This window comes from Sitodiplosis mosellana, unplaced genomic scaffold (assembly GCF_009176505.1).
Source record: "Sitodiplosis mosellana isolate CC-2019 unplaced genomic scaffold, AAFC_SMos_1.0 Smas_scaffold_6170, whole genome shotgun sequence".
NCBI classification, from domain to species: Eukaryota; Metazoa; Arthropoda; class Insecta; order Diptera; family Cecidomyiidae; genus Sitodiplosis; species Sitodiplosis mosellana.
Window position 1 is genome coordinate 3,013,930 of NW_022601411.1, and position 12,873 is coordinate 3,026,802.

General features: G+C 37.7%; 1 protein-coding gene across 1 annotated transcript in view; it reads left to right on the forward strand.

Annotated features, from left to right (window-relative positions):
* The first annotated feature begins 2,004 nt into the window (after window positions 1-2,004).
* LOC129575931 (uncharacterized) overlaps window positions 2,005-12,873 on the forward strand; it is a 63,594-nt gene continuing 52,725 nt past the window's right edge. The window contains exon 1 of the mRNA XM_055460171.1: window positions 2,005-3,682. Within this exon, the coding sequence (XP_055316146.1) occupies window positions 2,005-3,682 (1,678 nt within the window). The remainder of the gene's footprint in view (window positions 3,683-12,873) is intronic.

A 12,873-nucleotide genomic window follows, 5' to 3' on the forward strand; every position in this document is an offset into this window, starting at 1 on the left:
GTTGTTTGTCTAAGTTTTCCGTTTGTTCAGTTGTAATCTGGTTGGAAAGCGGTCGCCGTCATTTTAGTAATACACTTGATTTGCGTTAATGTGCTCAGTGTGTGTGTGCGTGTGTGAGAGAGAGAGAGAGCAAATGAGAGAGATCGGACGCACGGAAATGTAAATAAGAATGAGATGGTTGTCAGAAGGAGAGCAAAATGAAGCGAACCATTTCGTAAAAATCCTAACAGTGCCAAAAATTGTGAAAATTGGGTCATTTTCAACCAACGGATTTTCAACGCTACATTTAAAGTGTAGACACGAATTATGTGTTGCGATTTTCCTAACAGACCACTTAGGATTCAAAGCCTTTTTGTTCGACTGAAGCGAGGAGCTGTGAAATTTTCAAATGTGATTTTTAAACTTCAACCTGCCAAAAGTTTATATTTAATTAACTTTTTTTTGCTTTTTAACTTTCTACTTCCTTTGTTTTGTGCAAATATTCTTTTGAATAACGATGCAATCGTGTGAGTCCATTGCTGCTTTTCGACAAAGAGAAAGAGAGATTGAATCTGACGCTCCCACATAAAAAGGTCAACAGCGTGGTTGAAATGAATGTTCGACGACGATGTATTATTTTGTTTCTCTCAAGAAAGAGCCAAGTGGAATGTTGGCAGTGGCTTGACTTCAAACTTTGTTGGCATATGATCTGAGTAAATATCCCTATGCGGATGGAGGAGTGGGTGATTTTTTTTCTTCGAAAGACGCGATCACGACGTGTACGCGAGGAAAACATACATTTGATGGTGTGCCTGCTTCCTTTCAAATAAACGTATTCATCTTTGGCGTCGAGCAACGAAAACTGAGGTTAATTCACTCTCTCTCCCTCATATTCGTGGGCTGATTCTTTATTCTTTCTATCTTTGACTAGTCGGCGTCTCTCTTTCAAATTAATGGATACTGTGAAGCATATGAAACCATCGTGATTTATTGATTTCGGTTTGTGGAATAGAACATCTCATCCCAAAACATAGAGAGAAAAGAGATTTTACAACAAATGCGCGTGAGTTTTCGAAAATTGGTGCCATACTGACGATGAATTACCAAGAATACGACAATTTGCACAACGCACACAAGCCACCGCCGTCGCCGCTGCTGTGCGTTTGATTTGCTTTATTTTGTTCTGTATCCATGCGTTTGCAAATATAATAATATTGTAATAAATTCAGTTTTGCGTTTTAAATTATTTCTTCGTCAGCAGCAGAATAGCATATATGGAATTTGCCCGAGCGTGACATCCAATGGCTCGGCAAGCTGATTATAAATTTGTAAAATGTCAGTTTTCACTATGGTAATTTCCATTCAGAAATCATTAGATTGGGTTCGTGTGCGTGTATTTTAAGCGACGACCCACATGACTCCTCATCAGACACTCCGCCATATCAATTTTCATTAGAGTGGCACAAAGATAAAAAAACGGAGCGCACACAGATACACACACCAAATTGATTTACGAACATTGTCCGTGGCGCGCCGTGCACACAGCAACCTTGGTTGAAAATTTGTTGATGCCATTCACTAATCGAACACGTCATGCTTTTGGGCTGACGCATTTGCATTACAACTTTCGGATACACATAGATCAAAACCGTCTGGGTTTATTTTTATGATCATAATCATTTGAACCTTTTTTTTCTCACAAAATGTGATATTTAAAAAAATGTTTTCAATTTTTAGATATTCAATTATTCATGCATGGTCTCCGATGAAGATGTGCTCTTCGTCATCAACATTTACACAAAACCAGAACCGAACTTTGAAATAAACAAAAAATGAATTAAAATAAAACGTGAATCAAAAGTGAAATAGTAAAAATAATAGTCTTCCATTGCGAAAATTTGGATTTGGTGTTTTTGTGTGACACCGATTCATCTTTTCAAGTACTAATAACAACAACAACTCAAATAGTAAAACAGAATCCGAATAAAAAAAAACTCAGTGAAAGTGTTTGTTGGCAGGTGGGAAATGGATCCGGAAACGCGTGCAGTTCTTGAGGCAGTGCAATCGTTTAAGAAAAAAGCGCCAAAATTGAAAACCGGTGACCGTACACTATCGCTGGCTGTTGACAACTATGCACCGGGCACATTACAGCAACAGCAGTCAAGTCAAGTTGCGTCTGGTGTAACAATCGATCCGAATTTGTTAATTGATAATAATCTAATCATACCACCGCCCTCGTTATCGCACATCGTACTATCATCACCCATACAGGAATTTAGAAAACCGAACATATTTTACATGGATGGTAGCAATCATTCGCTGAATAACTATTCCGATTTTACGCATCCACATACAACGCAAATGTCACGCAAACCAAATATTCGCCGGTCCGATACGCTGGACGTGTATGGTGCGTATGAAATGCGTAAGGCCAATTCGTTTAATTCAAATGACATGACCTCCGATGAAATTTTAATGTCTAGGCGAACAAATAGTATGCGTCATACACAAGCGGCCGCTGGTTATCCATACGAAATGGATGATATTGGTTCGCTGCCACCGCCGGCCCCACCAATTGTTACGGAAACAGGGAATAATCGACGTAATTGTCGTATGCACAAATCGTTTCATGATCGTAGCCGTCACCATGAGATAAAAAAGGAGAAAATCGTGGACGCGGTCAAGTGCCATTCGTTGGGCGACGATGGATCAGATGATAACGTGATTACAGTCGCTGGAGGCAGTGGTGGTGGTGGTGGCAGTGGTAGTACCAAACGTAGACTCAGTCCAAAATTTAATTCGGCCGAGTCATCGTTAGACAATGAAGTGTTTCATTCGCGAAGCGGCAGCCGAAATAAAATGGAAAGCACTTCCATTGAAGCAATGGATGCCATCGAAAGTGCCACATCGCCAACAACAATGTCGTCGGTGGCGATGACGAAGAAATTGATTACATCGGCATCGCACAAGCATAGCTCACAGAGCTTAGATAAGCCACATCATAGTTTTCGACGAATAGCACGGGCTACGCAAAGTTTTTATTTGAATCCAGTGCAAGCGGAAGAGCTTCGTTTGCAGCGGGCGATGCACGGGTCGCATGGGTCAGCATCTGGTTGGGCGACAGCTAAACGAATGCACAGCGCTAGTATGAGAACGAAGTCGTTTCGTGATGTTGTGAGCGAAGCGAAAAAATCGAAAAGCTTCATATCGGATCCGTATGGTGGTGTTGCCGACTATGAGCTATCACCGCGTCGACGTGAAAGCATTAGTGAGGTCAAAAAAAGCCCACGCCTATCATCTAGTACATACGATCAAAAGACATCAAATTATGATGGCAACGATTTAGATTACGACGTTGTTATGCATGCATATCGGCAAAATCGTAGGAAAAGCTCCATTTTGTCGGCGAGCGGCGGTGGTGGGGGCAGTAAGAAAAAATCGTCATCGAAAAAGAAATCCATGGACGGCAATGAGGTCGAGATTGACGAAGCGGACACGGAAGATGGCGAAACTGAGTCGACGCGCAAGCGAAAGCGCATTGTTTGCATATTTGTGTCTTTGTTCTTGAGCTTAGTGTTTGCGGGCGTTTTTGTTGTAGTATTTACATTAACTTATTCATCAATGACTCAGGTACCAGATAAACGAGTTTATTTTGCACCAGGACCCGGAAACCGCGACATGCCCATACATCACCATGGTAATGGTAAATATTTCTCACTACCACTTCTACATACATTCATGTTTATTTATTGACCGAAATGCCAATTAGCGGCGGAGCACATGGCGATTATGGAGATGCCAAAATCCCTCAATCACTCTCACTTCCTCTGACATTTAGGCTATGAAGAGAATTATGTGCAACGTCGATTGCAAATACGACCATAGCCGAAATGTAGGACACACCACCGCACTTGGCACTGGTCACCACTCTCATTTACTCTCTCGTTTTGTTTTGGGTTTATGTTTTGTAAATGACCATATATATCTCTACATATATTTCATTGCTTTGAATGAGCTCTTATTTAACAATAATACACTCGTGAATTATTTACACTCTCCCGCAATCAAATGTGTCACACAGTTTGAGAGAGATTGCAAAAAGCGAACGCACTTCATTTCCGTGACAAACAAATCCAATTTCATGACGTGCACGAATTGCGATGCTGTACGTGAAATATGAACTAAATGAAAGTAACAGCGAGACTTCAGTGCTATTCCTTGAAGTTGGACGAAAAAAATTACAGCTATTTTTTCGTCTGCAACTTGTTAAATGAATTATCTACACCTGCAGGGCTAATTTATTTTGGACATTTTCGAGTACTTTGAATGTAATAATCCTTTCCATTAGAATGAAGATTATTAACTAGTTTGACCAGTGGATCTTGCAATTGAGAGTTGCGTAACTACATCCAGTTTTTTTTAGCACTACATGGCTACTGTATTTGTTTTTTTTTCTAAGAAAATTTTAAGAGTCTTTAGGCCATTTCTTTGGACCGTAAATTAATTCATTTTAACCCATTTTGTACCAGCGTCCTATTTGTAGGACGCAAAAATTGCTGATTTTTTATGACTTATTTTAGATTTTCTTCTATCCTGATCAAACGGCTTGGAATTTTCAAATGCCGTTTTGAATGTGTGTTGGGAAAAGTTCGAAAAATGTTTTCCAACTTGCAGTTTTCCGGACAGTGCCGGAAAATTGTGAAAATTTAAAATGTGGAAACTTCGGGGAACACCTAAATTTCATAAAAAAAAAATCGAAAAAAAAATTTCTTGGTAGAAAATGGGTTAATATCCATATTTTTTATTTCAAATGAAGCAATTACTCAGCGATGCACGTCACCAGTTAATCGGCTGGTACACAGTACATTTGACCAGCCTTTCTGATCATGAAAATAGTAAAAAATACAGCGGCACCTGGGGACTAAGTGCAATGTGTCATGCTTTCAACGTTAGAACTAACACAGACGCATACTTGTTACAGCAAACTATGTGCATGATTCTCTATTTCTCCAACCAGTCGCCAGGTGCCGCTTTATTGTTCTTGTTTGACGTTTCCTATCTATTTGTACAGACGATCAGAGAGGCTGGGAAACATCCCAGTTGAAATATGGACTCTTCAGCAACGGATATCCGTTGTAACCAGAAACTCTAGATTCTTCTCCGAAAAAACAATAACAACATCTATCTTTTAATTAATGTTGCATTTGTCATTCGAAAACTTTTCATTTACTTACAGACAGAAAATACCGTTACACGTAATAATGTCGAAATGAATGTGAATCCAATGAGAAAGAGAACGATAGAAAATAGAAATATGCGGAATAAAAGAATTTATGCCATGACTTGTACCGCAGGCGATTGTTGTCAGCAGGCGAATCATGTATGTTGATTTTAAATGCTCAATTATTCACACAAAAAAAAATATACACAGACACAGTATAGAGAATGAGAGAAAAACCTTACATTCGAGGAAAACATAAATGAATACAAGAGAGAGAGGGAGAGAGAGAGTCTAAAAGCCTCTGTACAATGTTTAGCAGTGTCTTTTGTTCAGTGATATGTCGGCTGGTCCATATTTGTTTGTGAATTTGTAAGCTCATTTCTGATTTTCAACATGGATGTCTGTTCCCCGTCAGTTGCACAACAACAACACACGGTCGGCACGCCGAACGCCTGAAATATTCTTCTTCATCTCTTTTTATTTTATTTTGTTTAGTTATAGTGATTTTTTTTTTCATGTGTGTGTGTGTGCCTTTGTATAGCCGATTTGTAAATGCGAAGAAGAAACAAAAGGAGCACGCCACAGATATTCAAAGACAACTGCCACTCTTACAAGACCAAGAATATGTTCGAAATAACAGAACAAAGCAGTAAAAAAAAAATAGGAAGCAAACAAAAGACAGAACTGGCATTAGAATAACAAACAAGACCGCAAAGCTTCGCTTCGCTCCGCTCTGCGTTCTTGAGATTTCATTTATCAATTCTATTTTGTTGTTGCCACAACAAACTAGTTTTTTGCGCACTACATGAAATGTATCTAATCTAAGTTGTCTTGATGTTTTATTGTGATTGAAATAGAATTCAATTTTATTTTAAAACTTGTCAAAATCGGTCGTAAAATCCTAAATGGACAATTTTTATTGTGAATTTTCTGACGAGGAAATAATTCCTGAGGTTATGAGAGAAATTATAGCCAGAAAATTCAATTTATTCGAAACTCATTGAAAGAATTAGTTATAAGTTATGCGAGAAACAAATAAAATGTATGATAAATTATAGTTTGGAAAAAATAAATAAATTGTATGTCAATCTTTTATTTATATATGAAGTGTTATATATTAAATCTTCATTAGTGCACCTGTTTTAAATCAAATAAAAAATATGAGCATATAATTCAAATTCACCAACATTTGTTTGAGTAGTCAAAAAGTATTAATAAAAAAAAGCAGATTAGTAGCTCTAAATTTCATGTAGTGCTAAAAACGGAAAATGTCCAACTAACGACAGCGCCAGCCACAAAGATTTGCTCTGTGAGAAAATAAAGAAAGGGCGACACGACCACGACGGCGACGGTAATGATGATGATGACAAGTGGTGGAGCGGAGAAAGAAAAACGGAAATGAAACTGTGTGAAAGAGCGCGACGCTACCCATATTCTGATTCCATTGCGATCATCTATCATAGTTTGCTGGGCTTTGTTTTCATATTCCAATCCTTTTTTGTGCTCGAACTGAAGACTCTGTGTGTGGAAAAAGTGTGCACTGAAAAAGGAAAACGTGTGAAAGGAAATGTAGTGCTATAGACCCATATATATTCATTTTGAATCGTGTGCCCAGAGAGAGAGAGAGAGAGAGAGAGAGAGAGAGTGCGAGAGGCAGACAGAAACAAAGAGGAAGAGTACAGTACATAAAACACACGACACAATTTCCAAGCTGCTGATACGTACCAGCGGCAGCAGCAGCAATGGAGTACACCAAAGACGCACGACATATAGTACGAATGAACGACGACGACGACGAAAGTGGATGAAAACGACAGGAACATACCGAACGATGGGATACACACACCGATCGAAGCAGTCTCTCGATGGTGTGTGGAGTAAGCCATGAGTGAGCGAGTGAGAGAATAAGAGAGAGAGAGAGAAAGAAAACATTAGTACGAAGGGAAATATGTTGTGTAACGATTGCATGCGTACACACAGAGCAGTTGAGATTTTTCTCTCCATCGTTCGGAGGAACTATTTCCAGTTGATGGTGGCACTGCCATTGCTGCCGCCACCGCTGCTGCTGCTGCTGCTCTCGCTCTTTTGAAGTGTGTTCTTGTGCCTGTTGGCATATACAGTGGACGTAATCGCGCGCTCGGCACGATTTCAAACAACAACCAACATGTTGCTTCGTGCAACGCCAATTATCTGTATTCCAGTTGGCTTTCAACCACGCAACGAGAATGTCGTCTATTCCAATAGAAAAACAATATTCCGCGCGCGTTCTTTTCTTCATTTTTTTCGTTACGATGTTCACCCTCATGTAGTGTTCACTTCTATCGCATATATTCCTAACACTAAACAACAACAACACAAGAATAATAATACATACGACATATATACATATATATATATATATTTTTTGATACATACAAACACACACACACAACAATACTCACTCTGTCGCGCGTAATTTTCGCGTTTTCAAGTGTTCACCGAATTGATGTCTTTCATATTATTTGAAATTCACCACTTGTACTGAAGCAACAACAAAAAAAATCAACTCTTAAAACTGAAATGATACCATTAAAACGTTATGTGTTTGACATTAGTTGGCTGAGCATTGTGTTGAAAACGGTTTATTTTTTTCGTTGAAAATTGAAGCATTTTCCTATAGCCAGTGTTCCTAATATTCCATTTTTTTTTGCGCATTTGAATGCCAAACAAAAACGAAAACTATCGAATATCAATATCTCACATAACACCAATGTTTTTCCTCTCGCAACTACGCTCAAAAACAGAAATAAAAGTAATCGTGATCAAACTAAGTTTTGTTATCTTATGTTAAATTCAGTCCAACAAACACACACACAAAAGCGCAAGTTAATTAAATTGATTCTCAATAAAAAGCATTTAATTACTACGTTAAGTGAATTTGATAACCAAACAACAAGCAGAGAAAATAAAGAAAAGAACATCGCCAACAAGAGAAATATTGTTAAGCGTTCCGGTTATTTTTTTTTTGCATTTTTTTCAAATGGAAAATATGTGATCGTGACTGGATGGTGTGTACCGTCGCCATTTCAACCAACTGAAAAAAAAGAAAAAAGTTCTACATCGACGAAGAGGATTTTTCGAGCTAATCGTAGCAGTACAGCATAGTTTCGGGACCCACCCAAAAATAAATATATAATGAACTGTGTATGATTTTCTGGCTTGTGGCAAATGATAATAATACCAACATCCTCAAAAAGTGACATATGATAATATTGAAATAATTTCCTTTTTTTATAATATAAAAAAACCAATATATCTAAAGTGATTTATTATACTAGCAAACAGTGAGCATAACCATTTCTCTCTTTTTTCCATTAAAAAAAAAAAAACATTTGATTTTTTTACGCTGATTTTTGATCTTACTGTATCCGAAGTTGTAATAGCAAACATTTTGGGGCGGTTTCACTTCATGAAGATTTATCGATAAGCCTGAAAAAATATTAATCATCATTCACATTTTTTTTTAACAGATGCCAAATGGAAAACTAAAATTAAATTTAAAGAAAAAAAAAACCATTTGCAATGGAAACCAATTGAATTTACCCAAAGCCGACTCAGAAAAAAAAACTCGTTATGGAATTTAACATTGATAGATTTTATTGATCATTAGATTGATTATTACATCATTTAGCGAAGCATCGGTCGGGCCTGATGAAACGAAACAGATTAGGTAGAAAATATGGCACGTCATTCGCAGCAAAGTGAAAAGTTATAAATAGAATGTGGTAACAGACAGAGCGAGAGAGACCGAGAAAGAACGAGAAAGAGAGAAAATGAAATACTTATAGTTTTTCACTATTCAGTCCATTCAAGTGAGACTTAAATAAAAGAGCGGAATTTCGGTTTAGCTAAATCCCTAACATTTGCCACTAGAATCGATTAGCAACAGCATAGAGTGGTATTTTGGGCTTTGACAGTTCTTTTTTTTTCGCTTCTTCATAGTTGGGGAGGAGAGTGGGTGTTCTTCTAGTATGTAATCGTCGGAAATATTGTAATCTTAACAAATCTCAACAGAGACTGTGTATTTGTGCGTATAATCTACATGCATGACAACGATGTTCAAATCAAACGGCGATTTTGTTCGGATTTATTCAACAAATCGGTCATTTTGTCTAATCTTCTTGCATAGAAATCACATATTAGTATTGTTTACTCTCTTAAATTGATAGCCATCGACTTGAAATGGCTTTTTTACACGCCTCGCAGCTTTTTTTCTTCTTCTACGCTCTCTCACATCTCTTCATTTTTTGCCTCTTTCTCTCGCACTCTCTCACCCTCACGCTCGCCTACAATTTATTCAGGATCACAGTGTACACAACAAATATTTCCGCATTTTGCCTTCACTTATGTCAATTAATTGTGAATTAATTTACTGGCGGCGCATATTAAATTCAAAATCCCAATTTTGCATTACATAAAATCTATGCTCTCTAGCGTGCCACATATTAAAATGAATTCAGTGGTGCATACTCGTTTATTAAAAACGTTAATGAGATCGCAATCAAAGAATGCGTTTACTCGCGGCGTTTCTTCGGCCTTTTTGCCATCAGAGAATCGTTTCTTTTAATTGTGTCGCCCCGTATGCGAGCGCAAGCTCGCGCAAACAAGTGCAGTTTGGCCACACAGTCAAAAGGGATTAGTTAATTTACACTAATATAACTGAAGGCAGCGAAAAAAGAAGAAGAAGAAAAACACACTAAACAAATATACACAAATGAACAATTAGTCTGACGGTTTGTTTACGTTAATGCGCCGTTTTTGGAGGGATTTACTACTCTTTTTTACGTTAAAATAACAAGTCAACCGGGTCAAATCGTTTTATTGGGCGTGTATGTGCCATGTGAATAAATTGTAAGAGTGGGAGGAAGAGATTTACATGACATTGGTCACAATACGTGTGTTTATGAGCGTCTCTTTCTATCTCTGTGTGAAAGTGTGCGGTTGCCGACGAATTTATTTTTACCATTGACAGTATGTGCACATAATACAAAAGTTATCATAGTTTAATGTTTTGAATTGAATTTTTTAGTTTTACCAGAGATTTACGGTGTATGTGTGTTTGTACACTAGTAGTGCACTAAGTGTCGGGAAAAATTGGTATACTTTATTTAGTCTGTGTCACATTTTGCCAATTCGCCAATTCGCCAATTCGAACGACATTTGAAATGGAACAAGCGCAGAAAAAAAAAACAAAAAAAAAATACGAAGAGCCAAATCAACACAGAGGGAAAGAAAGAGAAAGGGAAAGTGCAAAAAAGTAGACCACAAACGTAACCAAAATGAACAAAGTAGTTTCTCTCTTTCTGACATGCACACAGTGTGCCAGACATACACACAAACAAGGCGTATAATAATGATAGAGGTTACATATACAGGCATATGTCCGTGCGGTCAGGGCACATCAGCCAAGATGAATATTAACCAAACAGACATCTTTAGGAAACTCGAAACACAAAGATTACACCTAACAAGGAATAATTAAAAATTGCACTCAACCAAACAGTAGTTTGAGAGACCAAGTCTCTTCTCTCTCTCTCTCTCTCTCTCTCTCTCTCTCTCTCTCTCTGCGGTGCACGATGATGTCAGATTGACTAAAGCAGAACAAAACAGAAGAAAAGAAAGAATGGAAAAATGAAGCAAAAATAAACTAATGCATCGAATGGAAACTGAAAAACAAAAAAGTGAAATGTTTCGTTCGAAAAAAGGAAGTAGAAAGGAGCAAAGCCATACACATACATACACAAAAAGGCACAGTGTTCATTCCGTCGAGTTCGCTTTGAAAACACTTGCACCCTTTGATTAAAAGCTTGGTGTTTCTTTTTTTTGCAAATATTTTGTTAGAAAATCGTAACTGATTTGAAGAATGCCTTGAAATATTGAGTCAGGTCTGAGTCACAATCTCACTGCTGCTGAAGCTGACTTTTTTTGTTATAAACAACAAATATACGCACGGATTTCTTTTTCTTTCATTTCCTACATAAAACTATAGCCAAATAATGCCAGTGGCTATTTGTCGTTATTCCTTTGATGGCACACGATATCCTTTCAGTTTGCATCACTCTCTCTCTCTCTCTCTCTCTCTCTCTCTCTCTCTCTCTACGTCTCTCCCTCTCGATCTCTTTTTCGATGTCATTTCACTTCTTTTGGGCCGGGCGAATGAGTGAGGTTCCTGTGTTCTATGTCATCTTTTTAATTTCTATTTCTAATGCTACTTTGAAGTATTCAACATACCAAAGAGTCTCCAAGGGAAGAACAGAGCAACAAAAAAAAATGGTTTGAAAAAAAGAACGAATAGATAAACACCAGAATAACATGCACATGAACACATTCGAGGCACATTGCTTCGGATATACGACGATATAACAACAGTTACATTCTTCCGTATGTGCAACGGAAATATGTGCAGTGTAACAACAACAATAGCAACTGCAAAAAAAACGATGATGATGATGACAACGACGACGACAACATCAACAACAGCACGGAATTCATGGCAAAAATACTTGTTTATTCAACATTTTCTTGTCTGATTACACGACATTCTTTTCTCCGTTGAATTTCGGCTGCTGCATGCTTTTGTCTGCATACAGATCGTTCTCTCTCTCTATCTGTCACAATCAGCATGCTCTCGCAATATATAGCGCACACAATGTTTTCAGAACATTTTGAATTCACATAAAATGAAAAGCAATGAAAAGTCGTATGCGGTGTGTAGCATTGATACGTATTACATAGTAAATGGGATATCACGAAGACAAATTGATCAGCTTGAGTCGCACACGTTGTGAACTTGTCATTCACCCCAATTAAACGTTCATTCTTTTGATTTTTCGGCGATTGAGCAGAAAGAAAGAGAAAATACGCCCAAAAATGTGACACTGTGAATGTGCGCAATACTCAAAGTGTCAAAGCAATATTCATCAATCACTTTTTGACGACGACGACGATGATGACGTTCGTTTGTTCATATTTTTGCTCTGTTTTCTTCCGTCAACCGACCGAACGACCAAACAAAGCATATTAAATGTGTTGTGATAGTAATATGTCGAAAATAAACAAGCAGAAAGTTGTTAGCGGATGGAACAAAATATACACAATCGCCGCTATCTTACTGAGTTATAGCACCAAAAAAAAAAAACGATCAATATGGATTGTTTCTATTCGATTAGCTGTGCACTTGGAATTCCTGTTTCCCTCTAGTCGGAATTGCGGACCAGTATTTTTTCCGTCGTCAAATGAACGCTTTCGGTCAAAACGTTCACGACTACAATCAATTAACCGGAGATCTCTTTTACTCGCTCTCTCTCTCTCTCGCCTCAATCTATGTGATTTTTTATCGATACCAATTCATTTGATTTTTGCGCGCGATTCAGCGAGTGTTCGTTAAAAAAGAAAGAATGAATTCTTTTTTGTTTCAGATTTTCATTCTCCACCTTCGGGACATTGATTCGATCGATTTAATTACGTTCATTTCTTTTTGCACGCCATCCAATTTTCTCGACAGGGGCCATCATTCGATTCCATTTCCCGTTCAGCAAACATTAGATATTGGGGCAGGATAAGAAATGAATACTTCAAATTGAATCGCATTATGACGAAAAATTTGAAGAGAAAGAAAAATTGATTTTCTTCCT